This window comes from Crocodylus siamensis, chromosome 10 (genome assembly GCF_052110815.1).
Source record: "Crocodylus siamensis isolate JL-2025a chromosome 10, ASM5211081v1, whole genome shotgun sequence".
Lineage (NCBI taxonomy): Eukaryota > Metazoa > Chordata > Crocodylia > Crocodylidae > Crocodylus > Crocodylus siamensis.
The window spans coordinates 11129689-11150911 of NC_143404.1; the positions used below are offsets into that span (position 1 = coordinate 11129689).

A 21223-nucleotide genomic window follows, 5' to 3' on the forward strand; every position below is an offset into this window, starting at 1 on the left:
AGGGGGATTGCTGAACAGCCGGTGCCCATTTTGTTTCAGGATTGATAACAGAGCCTCATGGAAGGACATGTAGAAAGAGTTGGTAACCAACTGAGAAAAATATAAATATGCAGATAACGTTCACAGTGATTTAGGTAGTCTCACTTCAGTTTGACAGGATCCTTAAAGCACACCTGGCTCAAAGTGCTTACAAGATAGCCATACGGGCACACCTCTCTTTCTAGTGAAGAAATATTGGAACTTATACAACAGTTAAAAGGCCACGTCCACACAACCACAGACGTTGGGCATGTGGTGCATGTAGGCCTTCCCTGTGCTGCTACTTTGCAGCATGGAGGGGTTTTTTTGGCCCCAGGAGATCCTGGAGTTAAAAAAAACCCACACCCAAAAAGGGCAGGGTGGCGCACATGGCAGCAGCATGTGCCGCACAAAACCGGAGACTGGACAGTCAGAGCCACGCGCCAGCTGCTGGCCAGGCTTCGTGCCACGGCTGCAAGCCTGGGAGGCCCCCAGGACCCCAGATAAGGCTGCTGGGGCCAGCCCAGATGCTGGTCCCAGCCTCCCCTACCCCACCTGGGTAACCTGCCATGCACCACAGCATGCATGGCACAGGTGTTCCCTGGGGACAAAGTATATCGCTGCTACTTGTCCCCAAACGTCTGCGCTCGTCTGATGTGGCCAAAGAGACCATTTCTTAAGGAGTGTGAATTAAGACAACTCTGACCCGTGCAACGGTCAAACGAGTCCCACAATGCCCGCATCCTGCTGAGCAGGGGAAAGGCAGTTTGCCCAAAGCAGGACAATTTGTCCCTCAACTAAGTGCGCATGCAAGGGTGTGTGGTGCGGCACGGAGCAGTGGCACAAATTTCTGCCGCTGCTACTTTTGGCACTGCAAGCACACACTCCTGCTTGACTGGACACAGCCAATAGGTGCAAGTTAAACCCTGGTTTTATCTCTGGTTCAGCACTAGAATCTCCCTAGATAACGTAGGGCTGGGTATGACACCATATATTGTATGGTGCTGTAAATGCTGTTGCACCTTCAGAACTGCGTCGACAGTTATCGGTCCCTCAGGACACGCCATCTTCTCATTTTTAACATCAGAGAAGGGCAGAATGTTAACTGCTGTTCTTTAGTATCAGCTACCGTAGTACGAAACCAAGCTTTCTTCCAAACATTGCACTGCTGTTTGTTTTCGTTGAATTCCACTGGTTTTATTTCACTTCCTTTCCCCTTCAGCTTCTTTTGGGGATAACTATGGTGCACAGGATAAGAATATTTCCCAGTAGATTTCTAATGTTTCTCATTTCAATATATTCTAATGTTTCCAATTCTCAATGGATTGCTAAAGTTCTGATTTCTTTAAAAGACAAAAACCCTGGGTTGTTCACTGCTTCAGAGAATTAAAATATTGGGAGGTAAAAAGGAGCAATAACTGAACAAATTCTGCACACTCAGCTTCCAATCCTTCTTACTGAATAAAATGGTTGGATAGTTTCCACAGCAGCCCTCGAGGCAGCGGGGCGAGAAAAAGGAAGGGGGGAGGCGAGAAGCATGCACAAAAATGGGGCAAATTCTGAATTTTTAGAACAGACCAAATGGCAAATTCTGCCTCTGTCTTTTTGTCTGTAGGGACAAAGGGGTCAGGCATAAAGTTCGGAGGGCTTTCTGCAGGGAATATGAAACCCCTGTGCAGCGCAGAGCTTGGCTCCAGGGAGAAGTCACGGACTATGGCTACACGCTAGCAGCAGTGGATCTTTTTCGGCTCTCGTTTTTAGAGGACATAGACAATAGATTTTTTCTGGATGATCTTAAACTAAGTACAAGTTATTATTCTAAACATAGGGGTAACTGGTTAAAAGGAAGCTGGATTGTGGTATACAGGAGACAGACTACATGATCTAAGAGCCCTTCATGACTTGAAACCACAAATCAAGTCCACTGCATCACGTTCGATTAGGTGGAAGGTAGGCTATGTAGCCTCTCCAGACTTGCAGCTGGGAAGATTCCTCTCCCTGTTCCCTCAGAAAAGCTCAGTGGCGTCCTGAGCTATCAAGCCAGTCCTTTGCTTATCGACAGTCACCTTCAATGGACCCGTTGCCAGGACACTCCACAGCATGCATTGCCACATGTATTTGACAAGCCATTTGGATCCCACGAAACAAATGAGAAACCCTGCACACGGGCTGATGGGTATCGAAATATAGAGTGTAGCATTGCAATTCCTGAGATAACAGAAACTGAATGATGACAGGCAAAGAGAAGTTTCTGAAGCAAAATCAGCTTGCTTCCTTTACGGGTAACCATTCCCGGTGCAAGGTACAGGAAGGAAAAAAAATAGGTTCTCGTTACCCTTTCCCACTTAATTTCTTCCATCCAGCTGTGAGAGGTTGCTGTAATTAAAGGAAAGATGGCACAGGCTGGTGATTATTAACAAGAATATACTATCTGCACAGCTGGAAACTTGTTGTGAGGCTATAGCTCTCAGATGGTCCTTTTGGTTACACATGGAGAATATCAGATTAACAGCAGCAGCAGCATACCTTTTATTTTCCCTGTTTTTCTCCAAAATAAGTTTGTAGTGACTAATGTGAAGAGGTTTCCCACAGCCTTCTAATAAAAATATTCCGCTGTATGAATAACTTGCTCTACTTTTTCTCCCTGCCCTCAGAAATCAGGACTTTATCAAGCAACTCTGCAGCCTAGTAATGGGCTGCCATTGTTTAGCGGTTACTAGTTGTGGGAAGTCAGCCTAGGAAACTCCCTGGCTTTGTGAAAACACTCTGCAAGAATTGGCATGTTTCTTGAGCAAATTAATTGGAAGAAATTTAAATGGCATGACCAGAATGTCTCAACTAAGCCTTTTCAGGTTTCAGATTGCCTGTAATGAATTGTGAAGCCATACATTCAAAAGAACTCCTATTAGCACATGACATTAGCAAAAGCTCCTAATGAATTGACCTAAGCCATCTTAAACCAAAAAACAATCCCCATAAACAATGTCAGTATTTAACATTTTAATTATTGTAAAATTCTATCCCCTCTTTGCTGAGGTTGTGGGAGATAATAAAGCTGAGTTTCCATGGCAGCAGAAGGTATGCATTCTGCTGGAGGACAACATTGAGAAAGTGAAAGCACCTTTTTCTGCTCTTCTGTGTGTTTTATCCGGTGCAATAGATGGGTGAACATTTCTTCTCCTTCAAAGTGATAATTAACTGCTGTGAGTTAGTGTCTGATCATTCAAGTCAGTGAATTATGACTGTGCATTTAAGTGAGATTAATAAATATGACCGTGAAATAAATGTTTATTTTAGACAGTCTGGAATAGATTACTGTGGGTTTAGCGTTGTCACACTATTTCAGTTCCTGCATGATTGCATTGTCTTATGAACGTAAAGAGAGTTGTGCACTTACTTTACAAATGTCAGGCTTAAAATACCATTTTATTAATACAATTTTTCAAGACTGCTACTCCAAACAATATTTTGAAGTTATACTAGATATCCAGCAAAATCATTTTGGTGTAATACACAGTTATGGAAGCTGTATTAACTTATTTTTGTTTTATTCATTGCTTTCACTGTGCTCAACTTTGTGGTTATTTATTGTAGGTAATATCAGAGGCAAGCGCAGGGGAAAATCAGCATATCATCCGGGCACCATTTGAAGAAGTGGATGATTTTTTTATACCACCTACTAATCTTATTATTAATCACATTAGGTAAGACACAAACTTTATGACGATAAAGATAAATACTCATTGTTGTTCTTTGTGCATCTAGTGGGCCTCTGTCTAATCATCTTATAGCTCTTTACAAATGAATAAAGGAATGCTTGATACATTAAGTGTTATTATCCCCATTTTGCCATGCAGACACAGAGGCATGAAGAGACAGAGAGTGAATTGCCCAAAGTATTTCTGTAAGTCCATGGTTGCATAAAGACCAGGACCCTGACCTCCAGGCTCTAGGTACCAAGCATTAACCTTAAGTCCAGTGTGTAAAAAAAATCTAAGGGTGCTTATACACAAGCAGGGAGGCTGCTCCAACCTGCTGTAATTCCAGCACGTTGGACCAGAGTCGATGAACCAAGTTGACTGGAGTATAAAAATTACCAAACTCCAGCAGCCTCATGCAACTCATGTATCAGTGTCTCTACACAAGCTCCGTTCAGTGATATTTAGATAAAGTGCCCCTGCCACCATTTTGAAGTATGGGAACACTGATACACGAGACGTTCCAGGTGCTTTAATTACAGCGGCTCTTGGAGCCACTCTAGTTAAAGCACCCCCCCCCACACACTTCCGGAGCACATGTATAAATGCCCTAAAATTCTAAAACCCGGAACAAAAACTGGACTTGGGCTCTGTGAAAACAACTGACGTAGGTGCCAGGCCCTTAGAGTGCAATCTAGAACTCTAGCCCAGTGACTCTTTAATTCTTCTCTGCAAAGTAGCACACATGTGGCTATGGAGCAAAGGAAAGAAATGAATCTGGTTCTCCCACCTCTTAGGTGATTGCTGTAATTGTACAAAGGGTGCAACTGGCACCACAGCCAACCCCTCCATCTTCTCCAGTCAAAAGAAAGCAATGGATGCCACTGAAATTTTGTGTGTGTAGCTTACCCCACTAACCGTGCAATAAGTTTTCAGAGCTCAACTACCAGATTGAGCCCCGCAGTGGGCATAAGCAGAACAACACATTCTTTGTGGACCATGACAGGGTTAGACATAAGCTAGCTCATAGCACAGTTGAAGCAGTTTTGGATTTCCACAGAAATGAAACTTTGAAAACTGAGGCTTGTTTGGAGTTCAGGTGCCTCCAGCGTTAGTCAGAATTAGAGCAGAGGTTTTCAGGGACACCATTTTGTACACTGCCAACACATAGAGGGTGCATATGGGTGCACGTGCACCTCCTGAGTGTGGCAGTGCACCCCCTGTGAAAAGGCGCTGCTGACACTACTGGCAGCACCTACAGTCACCAGTTGCCACCCTGCCACCTCACCACCGACACCGTTGATGGCACCTGCGGGTGGTCCACCATTGCTGCTGGCTACCGCTGACAAGCCGATGGTGTCTGCGGGTGGTTGCCGGCCACTGGTTGACAGTCGCCACCGCCCCCCACCCCGACAGTGCCACTTCCACCTGCAGGAGCTCCCCATTTGCCGCTGTCATGTTCCCATTGCCAACAGCACTGCTGCCACCTGCAGAAGCTCATCTTGCCCCTCTAGCCCCCAGGGGCATGCAGCGTTCATGATTTTGTACTTACATAACTAAAGTAGGACTTAGTGGGCATGTCTACATGAGACGCTATGGCGATGTAGCTCATTGCTACCATGACACTGATGCTACATTATCATAGTGATGAACTACCTCACTATAGCAACATAGCTGCTAAAAATAACTGCACCACCGGGATGGTGCAATAACAGCAGTTACTACGCTATGCTTTAGGAAGTACTAAATGATGCTGCAGTAACAACTGCGCCATGGGGGGCACACACAGACGCGCCCACTGATAAGTTTTTGTGATCTGGTTCAAGTGCTTCAGTGCCACCTAACTCTCAGTTAAGATTCACTGCCCAGGGTGGTTAAGGCATAACAGATAGCTGTTGGCTACCTGCATCTCAAATAGCTATTTGCATGCCCCGCATCATGACTGTCCAGAGTAATGATGAAGAGGACAATCTGCAAATTCCCCACCTAACCGCCCAAGTGCCTGAGAAGTTGCAGGCACCTAAGATTTTGCTAGAAAACTAATGTAGCCTCCTACCATGCTGTTACTGTACATGCTTGGGATGCCAGCCCTCTTGGCTGAGCTCACTATCCAAGTCCTCTAGAGGTCCAGTCCATGAGACATGCTTAGAGCATATAGACCACATACCAACAGCACTGGGTTACAAAACACAGCACAGCAGCCACGGCTGACTTCACTTAAAATGGGTTGTGAAAGTGTCACCAACCTGTCATATAACAGCCTACTACTTAGAGGGCTCTTCCTGCCCTCCTCCTCCTCCTCCTTAAAGAAAAGAGCAGCACTTAACTATATCCAAAGAGATAGCTTAGAGTGTTTTTCCTGTGCAAAATACAAAACGTTATTACTATTTTTCTATTTAATTTACTCGTGGCAAATTTCCATGGGCACATTTCCAGAATTCCACCTTTCTGGCATGGACACACGACACTTACTACAGAGTTGTTTACATTGGATTTTGTCTCCCGTGAGTGCCAAAATACTGTTACCTGTTTCTGTCAACTACCTACCTCAACTACCTAAAAATCTAGGAATTCACCCATTTAATTAGTAGACTGGGTAGGTTGTTGTTCATTAAGAACACACTAAAAGTGAGATTTTTTTTAATCGAGGTGTCAGAGTACAGGCACAGCATCTCATCAACAGCTGTGTGCACATAATGCACATTCTGACCCACTTTTTCAAATTAGAGTTTATGATAAGAGCCCACTTTATTTTTCACTTGTTTAGGCATTTGGCCAACTATTAAGGAAGCCTTGAAACAAATGCTACGTAAGAAGGTCTTTAAAAAAAATAAAACAAAACCAACAATTTTCCATGTGCAGTCATCCAGGAGAAATCCAGGTGTCATCTTCAATTTCCTTCATACAGAGCACCCTATGAATCTCCACTGCAGATATTTTAAGTGAAACGTCTAAAGGATGTGAGCATAATAGGGAAATGAAAGACTGAACCCAGTGATTTTCACGGGATCCTACAAAACAGTGGCTTCTTCTTCAGGAGTAAAATCACTGCTGAATGCCTTCACTGATGCTCTGATTTAGAATAAGGAATTAAAATGCACTGTTTTAGGAAAAAATATATATACTTTAACTGTGTGCACACAAGTCTTCTGCAACATTTCATAAAGTGATTTTTACATCTTTCCGAGAAGAGCTGCAAACCAAAATATTCCATTAATTTCCTTCTCTCTGCACTGAATGGATGAGCAGCCACTCAATGTAAAATTAATTTTCAGTCTCGTAAGTGAATATCAGTGACCTGTGATTTGGAGGGAACATAGAATGTGCTATTTCTATGGTCCTCCTTTCAAATGAAATAGAAACATTGCTTGGCTATTCTTGACCTTTTCCTGTGTTCAACAAAGGTCAGATGCACTGTAGCATGTACCTTTTATAGAACATTTAATCTGGGTTCATTTTATTTTCTAGTCTCTCTAGAGACTGAAAACAGAGACCCCTATTTTCCACTGCACTGGTGCCTCTCTAAGGGGGATCGTCTGAGAGAACTATTAGGTAGAGGGTACCCCGCACCCTAACATCCCTGCCTCCTGTAATGACCCCTAGAGCCATTAGCAGTAAGTCAATTAGAACTGCTCTCAGTCTGGTCTAATATAGGGCAGGGGAACGGGATGAGCAGACCTGGAATTTAGGGCACTGAGCAGGTTTCAAACTACCTTTGCCCCTTTTCCCCTGTTAGGGATTAGGCCCCAAATATGCTGTATTTAGACAAGGTGCCATATCAAGCCACAGAACAACTGAAATCCATGCTGGTCATACAGATCCAGAATAATTTGCAACTGAAGTAGTTATCCATCAAGTGGAACATAGCCCTGCATACTGTTCCTGTGTTAAAGTAGGCCTTCCCAGTGAAAGCGGACTACTAATGTTGGTAGGACAACTCAAGTGAGCAAGGAATCTTGCTTGCAGCATTCAGGTCCCTAATTTGTAATCCCGTAGTAAACCAAAAACATTGCTTTTTTAGCACATTTTAGAAGACTGAGAAGGACAGAGGCTTCATGTAGGAAAGAGGGTACATTACACACAAGGCAATGGGATTGAGTCTTCCAGTTCTGCTGATTTATGAGTTCTCTCAAGCATGTCACCAAGTCTCCAGAGATGACTTCAGTGTCATGTTTTCTGTTTCAGGTTTGGTTTCATCTTTAACAAATCGAAATCTGCAGTTCAAAAAATTGACCTGGAAACTGTGACCCACATCAAGACTATCAGCTTCAAAAACTATAGCTGCGTCCCACAGACCATGGCCTATACACACTTGGGTGGCTACTTCTTTGTCCAGTGTAAAAAGAATACGTCGGTAACTGCATTTCCCCAGCTTATTATTGACAGTGTTACAGATTCTGTGATCGGCCCCAACAGCGACGTATCGGGCACACCGTATATTTCACCTGATGGATGCTTTTTGGTCAGTGCAGATGAAGACAGTGGCAGGATCAAGGTCCAGGCAATAACCATCCAAGGGGAAATCAAGTTGATTTATGACTTACAAACAAATGTGCATATATCTGATCTGACATTTCAACCCTCTTTCACTGAAGGCAACCAGTACTATATATATGCTACTTCACATTTGCAAACAGATGTGCTTTTTGTAGAGCTGTCAACAGGGAAAATGAATGTCCTGAAGAATTTAAAGGACCCTATCATATCCAAAGACTGGCCATGGAGCAGCTACAACAGAATTATGAAAGACAGTGGATTATTTGGACAGTACCTTATTACACCAGCTAAAGATTCACTGTTTGTTATTAATGGGAGACAAAACACATTACGCTGTGAGATTTCAGGTATCAGGAGAGGTAACACAGTGGTCTGGGTTGGAGAAGTATGAAAGGGCAAAAAAGTAGAGCCAGCAGCAGACAAATACTGATTGGACCTTTACACTGCAACAAACAAGCAGTCGCATTGTATATTTTTACACTGGAAAAAAAACCTGTATAAGCTTCATGGTGCAACACTGGTCTACTTGCAAGTTCTCTAGTATAAGGTATGCTCTGCTAATAGAAAGTGGGTCTTGTTGGGAATTTTTTTGTTTGGAAGTATGATTTATGGTTATGAAAAGAACGTAGTCTGGGAAAAGGAATAATTTCTCCACTGAGGTATTATATGAACCATGTAACTTGGCAGTTCTGTAGAACAAAACAGCTTCTGAGTTTCAGGAATGACAAGTCTTATGTTCAAGTTCTCAATTTTCATTCAGTCTACACACCAAACCGCCTGTACCTCTGGTTATTGAACCACCTAACTATACCACCTTTAATGTAGAGTGGAAAAGCCAGAGGCAAAACTGCAGTTAATACTCGTCTGTGAGTGATGAGGGAAAAATTAACATCACAAAAAGCATTTTTCAAAATGCAGAAATCTAGGGAGAGATGTAATGAAAACTGATACGTTTTCTTTGCAGGATGGATTTTAAAGAATACTTTGAGGTGTTTTTAAAACCAAAAATGGCAGAAATAGCTACTCACAGCTCTTTTTCTTCCCTCTCCTTTGCTCTTGGCACTACCAAAAGCAATGTTGTAAAGTCCCACCTCTTCTGGTAGGTAAAAAGAATATCGCCTAATTGTATTTGAGTAACTTGTTGCTGAAAAAAAATGAGGTGGTAGGGTTGATTTTAAAGCTAGAAAACATGAATGAGTCTGATTGGTTGAATTTTCTACATTATCAAGAAGCAGAGCGCTGCACCTTAGGCACCGAGTGACAGAAGTCAGAGCCGTCATTGTGTGCAAGAACGCATGCGTTCCAGCACGCGGGAAAGTAGCCGAGGGTGCTCCCATGAGAGGTTGTCCTAGAAGTTGCTCATTTCCCTCATTAAAAATGTACTAGCATTGAAGTCACTTGGTTCTTCATAAAACAAAGGGCAAAATCTCCAAATGCAAGACTTTCAGCAGTACTTTTTTAACAGAAAGCTTTCGCCTTTTATAATCTAATCCTTAATTTACATGTCTCTCAACAAAGATTCTTAGAGATTGTTTCTTTTGCTTTTTCTTTCCATTTATAGCACTCTTGTTTATAGTCAATCACCATTTAGTTACAAGCAAAGAGATTCATGTAAAACCAATTAAATTACCCCAGAATGCAACAGCTGGCATTGAGAAATTTAAGTTGCTTTCCCATAAAAATGTACATTCATTTGCACATTTAGAGAGATATAAAAGAAAAACTCACCAGTTCCTTTTCGAAGCTTTCACTTTTCATCACCATGAAATAATCAGGATAACAGCAGCTATCGATACATTTTCAAAATTATTCAAGCCATACAAATTCTTTATAAATAGCAGAAGATGAGCGGCTCTACCCCACACACTGCTTTGAAAAGGTAAATTTGATGTTGGTGCAAGCTCCCTCTTCTAAGATAGGCATCTGTTGCATCACAGCACTTGGCCTTTTGAATGATGTGGAGACAGCTATTCTCTAAAACGACCTTTGTTGCCCAGAGTTTATACGAAAGCAATTTCTGAATATATACAGTGGTACTTAAAAGGTGCAGTAACCGTTGTTTTGGGGGGTTTTTTTAAACACAGATGCTTAAGAGTCACCTTCTTCACAATGCACATGAAAGGATTTTAAATCAAAAGACTGCAGACTAACTCCAGTAACCTTTGCTTTAAATGTTTACCTTTTACCAAAAGAGTTGCATTTTCGGATGGCTGTAAAATCAAGTAACTTGAACCACCTTAGTTCTGTAAAAAAATAATTTAAAACCTGTTCAGGCAGACAAAGAAGAGGAAATGAATCCTATGAATTCATTAAACATGAACTCCTTTAAATTGCCCTTTCTACCACTGATAGGCAGAAACCTATATATTTTCTCTTATGAGCCATAGGGGTTAGAAGAGACTATCCCACCATTAGAACACAAACACATACAAATTGGCATAGTCTTCATTTAGAAATGCATGTTTTTCATGGTTCGCTACTCATCTGGTGTGGAAACATACACAGGTCTAGGAAAGGAGGGGATCAACTTTGTAAGTACTTCTAAATATGCACAACTCCTTTCTAAAACAAAGCTGTACTCATATATCACAGTCATCCTGAAAATGTTTTGTTAGGCCAACCACTGCTCTAGTGTTACCTTTTATGATTTCTTGAATATTTGATTATGCCTATGGAAAGTCTCCCTGTAGAGAAATTCATTGTGCCATAGATCAAGCAAATATTACTTTTATAAGAATATTTTACAAAAAAAAAGTTGTAAATATCCGTTCAGGTAAATATTCTTGAGACTGGTTTATATATAGGATGTGAAAGATGTGTACGACACCTCACTTTTTTTCTGTTTGTCTGGAAATATAGGACTAGGATTCACTCGAAAACTCCCACTTTAACCTTCCAAAGATGCTCCCGTCCTTCCCTTCTTCAGCCCACGTTCTGGTGATGTGTTTTCTAAATTATCCTACTGGCTATACCGTACTTAGAAAATGAAGTACAATTTAGATTGTCCATGCTATTTGTGAACAGTTCCAATGATGGTCAATCCAACATTAAAGTGCTGCACATTTGTTAATCTGGATTTTTTTCTCACGCCACAGAAAACACCAGGTTCTGTGTATCTGAAAAGTTTTCACGCATTTGCCTTCAACTGTGACTGCAAGCGTATTAAATCCCCACAGTTAGTTTCTTTTCCATTCCTTTGCTGTATAAGTAACAGTTTCTCCACCGCATCTCATTTCTTTCCTGGTTAATAAATTACTAATCACAGTGATGACCTTAAATGAGTTTAAATTGAATTAACAGATAATTAGTTACTCTGACATACGCATGTGTCATTTGGGTGGTCAGTCTGATGGACATGAGGAGGTCAGGAAGAAGAAAAAAGGGGCTAGTTTAAAATAGGCATCCAGTCCTAGAGGTCACATGTAGTTTCCATTCATTGCTTAAATTTAGTGACAGGTCAACAGAACTATCCTTGCTGTTCTCAACATTGACCTTTTCTTCCTCCGCTCTAGTCTAAATAAGGGAATCTCTTTTAGTAGCACCAGCTATTCAGCTTAAGACATGAGCAGCAAGCAGCTTTGAAACAGTCCAAGTTTCAAAAAGCGGGGTAGGGAAAAGAGCAGGAGTCCTGTGATTTGAAACCAAAAATTGTGAGTGTCCCATTTGTATTTCATTTTTTCCTGTCTGGCTTGACGTTTTGAACCTTCACACGTGAATCGCTGTTAGAATTCTGCAGGTGTTGGGTGAGCAAACCCTCGAAACCAGTTGGATTAACATCAGCTAAGGCAGGAGCCACCCAGAAGGCTCCTTTTCATGCCCAGGGAGCTACTGGAAAATCTTAACCTGGCAATTTTGGTCACTTTCCCAGTTTGTTCCCTGATTTACCATGTTTGACCCCTTTGCAAACACCTCCCAGTCCAATACATGCACAGACATTTTTGCTAATTGATGCCAGAACTCTGTAACATAGATAGAAAAGTGGGGCTGGAAGAGACCCATGGAGGTCACCTGGGCCAGCCCACAGCCTGAGGTCATCCCTATCCAACTCATCCCATACAAATCCTTGTCTAGCCCATTCCTAAACCACACAATCAACCCTGTCCCACGACTACCAGGTATAGCACCCTAACCTGCCCAAGTGGCCTGTTGCTGCAAGGGTTGTTAAAACAGGGTCAGCATCATGATTACTGCTTGTGTATTACAGGGCCCCAAAAGTGGGCTAGGTACCTCCCAAGTCAGATAAAAATATCTGGATTTTTCTTCCCTAATCTGATATCAAATGTGACTTTACAAAGGCTAACAAGATGAAAGAAGAGGACTGCTGAACATATATGACTGCTGGCAGTATTACTGGGTTACCAAGACATGGGCACAGGTTGACGCAGTCAAGACGTGCTCTTTTTTTTCCTCCAGTGTCAGCAAGTCGCATACCACTCAGAGCCTTAGATTAGAAAAGCATCCATAAAAATCTATGAGTAACACTGCTTTCTGTTCACCTAGCATTTTTTTCCATTAGCCTAGTTTGGTGGGTTTCCTATAACAAAATTCCCTGTGTAACTTTTTCTTGACTTCTCAAGTCAACATAAAAGGAGACAGAGCCAAGCAGCAGCTTTCTGTAGGTCTGACTGCAGTGTGTATCTGGAAACATGTCACTTTATGCCCTAAGAGCTTGTTTTTGCTGTGCAACATCTAAGGCCAAATTCTGCTTGTCCTTCTGTGACAAGGCTCCTAACTTGCACGTGAGGCCACGAGTCCCAAAAGATCCTAAGCTAAAAGCTGATCTTTTCTGACTCACCTTACAAAAAAAAAAAGTTTTCTTTTTCTTTTAAGTACCAAAAATACACAGCACACTACCACTACAGAAAAATGACGGAGATCAACTTTAAATTCACCTCTGCTTGCTACGTGTCCTAAGAATTTATTCTTCGTCGTAATTATAGTTGCCCGCGAGCCCTAAACATCATAAAACCCTATATTTCGGTACACTCTTTCTCACCCCCCCCCCCCGATCTCCTTCCATCCCCTGCTGTCCTGTAGTTAACCTCCCAGACCGACAATGGCAGTGACTGTTCTCTTATTCTCCTGGATTCCTGTCTGAACTGCAAACCCCCTCCCCTCCCGGATGTAGCTGTAAGTTGCTGCTGCTGCACTGACTGCTACTCGGGGATGCAGGCGCATGCTCACCTACCTCTAGCTCCCACTTCTCCGACTCAGACCCCATTACCATGCCATACAGCTTTGCCTCTCCCCATCCATTTGTTTCAGGGATTTTTGTATTTTTATTTTGGGAGGTTTTGTTAGCTTTCTGAACCATAAAGCAAAAGCCAAAACTTTAAACATCTCTCTGGGCAGGGTAGAGAAACCCTGTGTGTTTCTTCCAGCATTTTATGAGATACCATACTGGTGAGCATAGTACATGATTGATTAGGAGGATAACTGTTAGCATAATTCACCCAGGTGGACCATGCTGCCGCTAAACAATATTTCCTATGCAACAGATTGAGAGAGAGAGAAAGAAAATACTGGTGGACGCATTTGACCCCCACGTGCCATATATGTAGCACGAGATTTTTTTTCTTTCTCCTGATGGGGATTTTTTTTTTAGCAAAATCAGGATGTGAGGAGCATGTAAATGATCCTGAAGGGAACAGAGGTGGTGGATTTTATCCGTGTTTATATTTTATAGGAAGCAGACAACCTAGAGGAGGAGGAGAAAAGTTAGCCTGAAACCCTGCCTGTGCCTGAGAAATGCAGCTTGTGTTACATCTTTGTCCTTTAGGGACTGCTGTAGAAAGCTGCAGCAAATTGCAGTGAATGGACTGAGCTTTTGTTTCCTCTACAGAAGGGTTGTTTTGCAAATTAACCGTTGCTATAAATACAGTTTATGAAAGGGGGGAGGAGGGTTGGAGGTGTTTTTTTTCTGTGTTATAGCCACTGTCAACTGACCTATTCCTGTGAACTAAAAAAAATAAGTGAACTATTTTTATAATGGTCTTAAATACCCATCTTCACTTACTAAAGCTAGGTGGAACTTAAAACTGCCACACACAAAAGTGCAAAATGCTGCTAATGTTACTGGCATAAAGGTTGTATATTTGCTTTCCCATGTCTGTGTAATGGCCTCACTTTCTCTGCCAGTTATCAAAGGGCAGGCTGATGACCTGCCTGACACTCAGTCCTCCTCTGTTCAGAAATATATTGCATGAAGGTCAAACAACAACCGAGTCAGCTGGAATTTTTTTTCATATGTCTTCAAAGCACCAGTTAATAGCTCCCTTGATTTTTATTGCAAGTGTTCTCACTTACTTACAAGCCCAGCTACAGAGAAACAACTGACTGCAGGGATGTCAGATCTCTTTTTAAGTAAGTGTTTAATCCTTATCATGACAAAGAAAATCATGAACCTGTGACGTAAGCACATCCTGCAAGCTCAAAAACCTGACGGCAAGTAAGATTGCAACAGTTTTTTTAAGTTCACTATCTTTTTAAATGAGTTCATGATTTTGGGGGGGACTCACAATTTTCCAAATTGTTGCAATTGGAAAAAAAAAATAAACTGGGAGAAGAAAAACCCTGCAATTAATTTTCTAGTTCTGACCAGCTCCAAACTCTAATTGAAAAACTTCAATTTCTTTATAGTGCTTCTGTCTCTTAATTAAGCTAACTTAATTAAGCACTTCATCACATAACCCTTGGCATGATATGGTGTTCTTGACACTTGTCTGAAGCCATCAGCTAAAAGTCAGTAAGGAAAAAGACAAACAAAAAGAAAGAAAGGATGATGACTATAGCAAGGTAAAAGCTCCCTAAACCAAACCGCAGTCCAAAATTACCAAAGTTCGAGCACTGGCGTTTGGAGAAATTAGAGGCTTCCCTCTCAGTTCCAGGTCTAAGCACTTACCTGTCCTTAACTTCTGGTGGACACCAAGTTATACCCCACGGTTTCTAGCTACTCTTAAACTTGTCTAGCAGCAGATGTCATTCAAACATTTTCCTGTTTGTCCAGGCAAATGAAAATGAACATATCATTTGTAATGAAAGCGTTGTAGTATCTTTAAAATACATGGCATCTTGAGACTGCAGGCAATGCTCAAAGAATATGTCAGACCCAATGTTTTATTTTCATAAGGTCACAACAAAGTAGTGCAAGTAACAGATAACCTACTTACAGTTATATTGGCAGCAAAGCTCCTGTATACATATAGATGACTGTTAAACTTTCACCTAATCCCTGTGTGTCTTGTGTGTGGCAGCTGAGAGAAAACGCCTGGCTTAGTATATTATACCCTCTAACTCCTGCTCCCTTTTATATAGGAGGACAGGTGATGGCAACCGGACTTCTTATATTGGTTTATTTTAAGTTTACCTTTAGGTACACATCAGCTCTAGACCCTGGGTTTTTGAAGCAGAGATGGGCCCAAAACACCGGTTCCTCACCTTCCATAGAGTTCAGCACTTCGACATCTATCTATAATGGATAAGATCCATGCAACAAATCTGAAAAAATTACAGTAAGAATTTATGCCGTGGCACGTTGGGGTGTTGTGAGATCCTTTGGAGGGTCCCACACTATATTACCAGCGCTCGCTGTGCAAACACCTTCACATGATTCACAAGGGAGACATGGAGATCTCAAATAGAAATCCACAGTGTCAAAAGCACCGAGGTCTTTGCAATAGAAGAACTGGTCTTTTTCCAAAGTCAAAAAACAAATGACAGCTAAGAGCTGGCATTTTCTGAGGGATGACTTGAGTCTAAAGTGGTTGAGAAACACTGAGCTACAGCTTCCACATTTTCTTTCCCTATGTTACAAGAGTCAAAGAGAGCATTAGGGCATTAGTCTGGCTTTCTGTAAAATACTGGTCATTAAATGTCACCAAGTTCCCCTTTACTGTTTACTAAAACATACTTTCCAGCAAGATGTCAAGGCTTGGTGTAAAGACATCAGGAGGTAAAAAATGCATTATTTCCCTTGGTAGTTTTTCCAAAATTTAACCATCACCCTCACTGTTAAAAATGTTAGCCTACTTTTTCAATGGCTTCAGCTTCCAACCATCAGTCCTCAATATGCCTTTTTGCATGCAATTAAAGAGCATATTAGCACCTGTAATTTTGTCCTTGGCAAAACACACTACAATCAAGTAAATTCTTTCTGATACTAAACATAATTTTCTTTAAATCTTTCATTGTAACATGGTTTCTGTCCTTCAAATCACTTTTGTGACTCTCTTCTGTACTTCTTCTCTTCTCCAGTATTTCAACACTCTTTTTAAAATGTAGACAACAGACATGTATACGCTGTTGGTCTCATCAGCGCCACGTAGAGGTAAAAATTGCCTCCTAATGCCTATGTACTCCCATTTCTGTATCAAAAAGCCACATTAACTTTATGTGACATTGAGTCTTTACCCACTATGACCCCAGAACCCTACCAGAGTCAGTGCTATCCCCTATTCTGGAAGTATTGATTGCATTCTGTGTTCCTAAGTGTCTAACTTTGCACTTGGCTGTATTACAATTATTTTGTTATAATGGACAGGTTCAGCTGACAGCATGATCTTGATAACATTTGTGACTGCCTTGTCCTCATTTTTTACCACTCTGCCCATCTTTGTTAAATAGTAATAATTATATTCCTCCCCTTGGTTAATTGAAATCTTTATAATTTTTTTCCCATTATTTTGTGCAGAAATGACATTAAGTTAACTGGCTTATAGAAATGAAGGTCTTCTCAACATGTCCTTTTGAATTTTGGCACAACATTAGCATCCTGCCAGTCTTCTGTAAGTTCTTTGATATTCCAATGTTTATTAAAAATGAACAGCAGCAGACCAGACGTCATTTCAGCCAACTCTTAGGATTCTTGGGTGCATGTCATCTGAGTTACCATCTTTTAAAATGGTCATTCCTGTCCTTACATGCTGTTTAATATCCCTCTTAGCTACTAACAAGCTAAAAAGGGCTTCATCATCCTTATGTAAAAGAAGCATATCATTCAGCTTCTTTTCAACCAATATTAATTACACATTTCTGCCTTTTCTAAATCATTAACATGTTTTCTCTTCTTGCCTAGCTAAGGGATGTATATCAATACTAATAGAGCGTTTACAAATATTTCTAACTGTCCTTTGCCTTGCTACCCATGGGCTTTGCCCCCCCAATGCCTGGAGCTGCCCTTATCAAGTTTCTACATTTAATAAATTCCAAGTCATACTGACCGCCAATAATTCCACTTTTTACATTTGCTATAAAAGTTTTCTATTTCTAGCTGTTGCTTTCACTGCTGAATCAAGATAGACTTTGAGGCAAGGCTGTTCAAAGAGTTTCTAATCTCCAAAGAAACAGAATTTTAAAGAAAGAAATAAAGAAAATAATTGGAAAAAGAAACAGCCTGTCATAAAATAGGGGCTAAACCAATGCTTGTTGAAATCAATGGAGAGAGTCCTCCTTGTTTCACTGGACTTCAGATCAAACAGATGCATGATACATATACAAAGATTTCTAGTAAGATCGCTTGTTTACTGTAAAACTGCTGGTGTAGTTTTACACTTTTTTCCCTCGGGTATATCATGCTACATAGTCAGTCTTTGGTCTTGCTGGAGTTCTCGTTAACAGATAAAAAATTAGCCATTGTAAAAGGCAGAATGCTGGATTAGAAGGCCCAATAGTCCCGTGGTACCAACAACCCAAAAGATACTTGCAATAGCACACTGAGCCTGGTAACACGGTTTAACTGCATTTTTTCTGTACAACGTGTGCTGCAACCTTCTTTGTAACCCAAGAAACATCTTCAGTGGTCACCTAAAATTTAATAAGAAACTGTGAAAAGGGGGGCTGGTTTAAAAATAAAGGCTAATTATCCTTTTTGTGTTCAGTATGTAGCCTCTTAAATAACAAACAGCTACAGCTGAAAGTTTTTTATATTTGTGCTCCTCTCTGCCTTTCCTGGCTTACAACAGCCTTCGTGGTACCATCAAACAAGATGCAGGGAGGCAAAGGTATTGCGGCTAAACACAGTCAAAAAGCCTAAGGCTGAATTGATTCAGTCTTTGCAGGTTAGTCTGAGTTGCATAGATTGAACTGGTAAGCAAGCGAACAGACATTCATTTTGATTTGGAAAATGTAGCCACATGGCTGCAGTGGCCCAGGCCAAAAGCTGAGGGGCACTAGAGCATGGCTCCCTACTTGGCTGGAGCAGATAGCTTGGGCCAAGCCTAGCTCACCCACCCTGCAAGGGGTGGAGTTTGCAGGGGAGGTGCAAAGCATCCTGGGATGCTGGAGGCCTGAGTTAACTTGAATCTGTAAGATACAGTGCTATATTATATTAACCCCCATCAGTCCTTAGCTTTCATTCCAGCTGAAGAGCTACCCTGAACCACATACAAAGAAAAGCTTAGAGCAAAAGAATGAGCAAGTAGGAGTAGCACTCTGCCTTCGAAGGGAAGCAGGCAAAACCAAAATGTGACAAAGAGGACGGTGATTGCTAGTGGGTCATTTCTCTTGGCATTTTAGCACTTCAACATGCTCATCGCAGTCTCTCAGGACATATCCAAAAATTAATTAGTATGCATAATTTATTACACATAAGCAAGACCCTCAGCTGGGCAATGATTCTGTCCAGGACCAGCTGCCCCTTAACCTCTTGTATTGAGAAAAAATCAAGGAAGTAACTTAGCCATCACCAATAACTCCATAGTCAATAGGTTCTCGTTTTATCCAAAGAATGCCAATATCTGAGCTTTTTCAGACACAGCCAGGCTAAACCTATTATTGGGCTTTGAAAAGCTCAGTAAGAATGACTAGTAGCCACATGCAATTATACAGAGCAGAGAACAGTTCTCATTTTAAGAGAAACGTTTGCCCAGCCTACATCTTTGCCGCTCAAAATCTTTATATTATTTATCCACGTGGATTCACTATTCGTTCTTCAATTTGAATGTGTCCATTAAGTTTGCTGTGAAACAGAAGCCTAGAAATAGTGCCACAACGCTCTTGGGAAATGCACATTGCTGCAGCCCTGGCAGCAGACTGTTATGAAAATGAAAAGTAACATGACATCCTCCTGACCATGACGTTCATTTGGACTGTGTGAGGTGAGCTCAAGGACAAACAGGCTTGCATCCTTGTGGGATAGCTGGGAGAACAGCTAGCACAGTATGAGCAAAATAACGTGTGGCTATTTTAAATGTTGCATTTTTTTTCTTTTTTTCACCCTTTCCCCCCTCCAATCCCCCCACCCCACTTTGCCTCAAAAGAGAATTTCCAGCTGCTTATTTTTCCACCTCCATTGACTTTATAACCAGTCTCTCTATGGACACCTAAAACAGCTCTCTCTAATTTAGGGAGCTGTGCTGATCCTGCAAACAAGACTATATAAAAAAACCCACAGGATCCATTGTAAACCTTAGGGAACTTTGGCAGGGTTTTTTTTTCCCCTGGAAAGGTCCCCACACACCCTAGCTCATCCATCTCACATTTTAACTTCCGTGATTCAATTATTCCTGTAAGTGTAACGGTTCCTGTAACACCCAGCACATCTGTTCTATAACAAATCCTTCCCCACACATGCACACGCTTGAAATCTTGTTCATCTTTCCGTCTCAAGGATGGAGCTGAAGCAGAGACAAACCACCAGGCAAATGAGCTATATAATCATCCTTTTTTTCTCAAAGGGCCTTCTCCTGTAATTACGTGACTTTTTTCTTTACTTCTTAAATATAAATAAATTATTTTTAATACATCAACTTTTAGTAGAGGTTTGTACCAACACAGTAATAGTGTGTGGCATTTGAAATAAGCATGTGTTTATTTTGATGTGTTATATAGTACTGATCACACAATGTATTTGCAGTAACATTTGGTATGAAAGAAAATGACCCACAAAAAAGCTTTCTCTAATGAATTATAATGGTAAATGCTGTTTCTTTTTTTTCCCCTGAAGATTTTACATTAAAACTTGTCAAAACTCACCTTGACATGCTTGGCTTTATCTCCTTGTTCTCAGGTGAATAATGCTGCAAGTCAGTCAATGCTATTCGCTGGGCACATCTATAGAGAAATTAAGGTGCCACTGCCTGTGCCTGAGACTCTCTCGTGTCCAGACACAGCAGCCACAACCTCTCCCACCAGAACTGCAACCAGCACAGCAGCAGACCCCTGGGTCACTGCCTGTGCTGAGCCTTCCCGTGCCAGAAGACGAGCTGGCGCTGGATCTGGATCTCAGTGCCCTGGCAAGGGAAGCTCTGGGGAAGAAGGGGGAATCAGTCGAGTTTGTGCTCGACACCCCTCAGCTTTTTTCCTTTCAAGCCACGAGGTCTTTCCCAGAAGGCACTTCAGAGGTGCCTCTGTACAGCTGAGTCCGCTCTTCCTCTTGCTGTGCCTCTGACTGCTGAAGCATCCACAGATGCACCCACACGCCAGAGGGAAAGGCCTAGTCCTTGCATGGTCTGGGATCATTATGAGCTGGCAGATGATCCCGCATTTGCTATCCGTGTGCACTGCTGAGCCAAAATCAGCCGGGGCAAGGGAACAAAGTGCATGACCACCTTGGGGATGCTGAATCATCTCCGCAGGTACCACCACTTTGCCACAGAAATGTCCCCCGCTCGCTCCACAGCCCCCGTCCCCCACAGCAGAGGCAGGGCACCCTGCAACGTTGGGGGCAAAAGGGACCAGTTGTAAATGCGAGCAAGGTCACCCAGACCACTGGGGAGATGCTTGCTCTGGATGGCCAGCCCTTCACCTTCATTGAGCAGCCAGGGTCCAGGCAGCTCCTGGCACTGCTGGCTCCATCCTACCAGATGCCCGCATGCACCACCTTCAGCAGGACGGTGGTGCCCTCCCTATACCAAGCATGCAGGGAGCACTTGAGGGAGGAGCTGCCCAAGGCGGGTCCGGAGGTAACCGTTCACTTCACCTCGGACACCTGGAGCGGCCGGGGTGGAGATCATGCGTACCTCTCCCTCACAGGGCACTGGTGTGGCCAGTCAGGCCATTGCTGGGCTCTCCTT

General features: G+C 42.1%; 1 protein-coding gene across 1 annotated transcript in view; it reads left to right on the plus strand.

The window, feature by feature from the left end:
• Positions 1 to 20147, plus strand: part of FSTL4 (follistatin like 4) — a 521826-nt gene extending 501679 nt beyond the window's left edge. The window contains exons 15-16 of the mRNA XM_090064753.1: positions 3613 to 3722; positions 7902 to 20147. Of these exons, the coding sequence (XP_089920879.1) occupies positions 3613 to 3722; positions 7902 to 8604 (813 nt within the window). The 3' untranslated portion in view covers positions 8605 to 20147. The remainder of the gene's footprint in view (positions 1 to 3612; positions 3723 to 7901) is intronic.
• The last annotated feature ends 1076 nt before the right edge of the window (positions 20148 to 21223 follow it).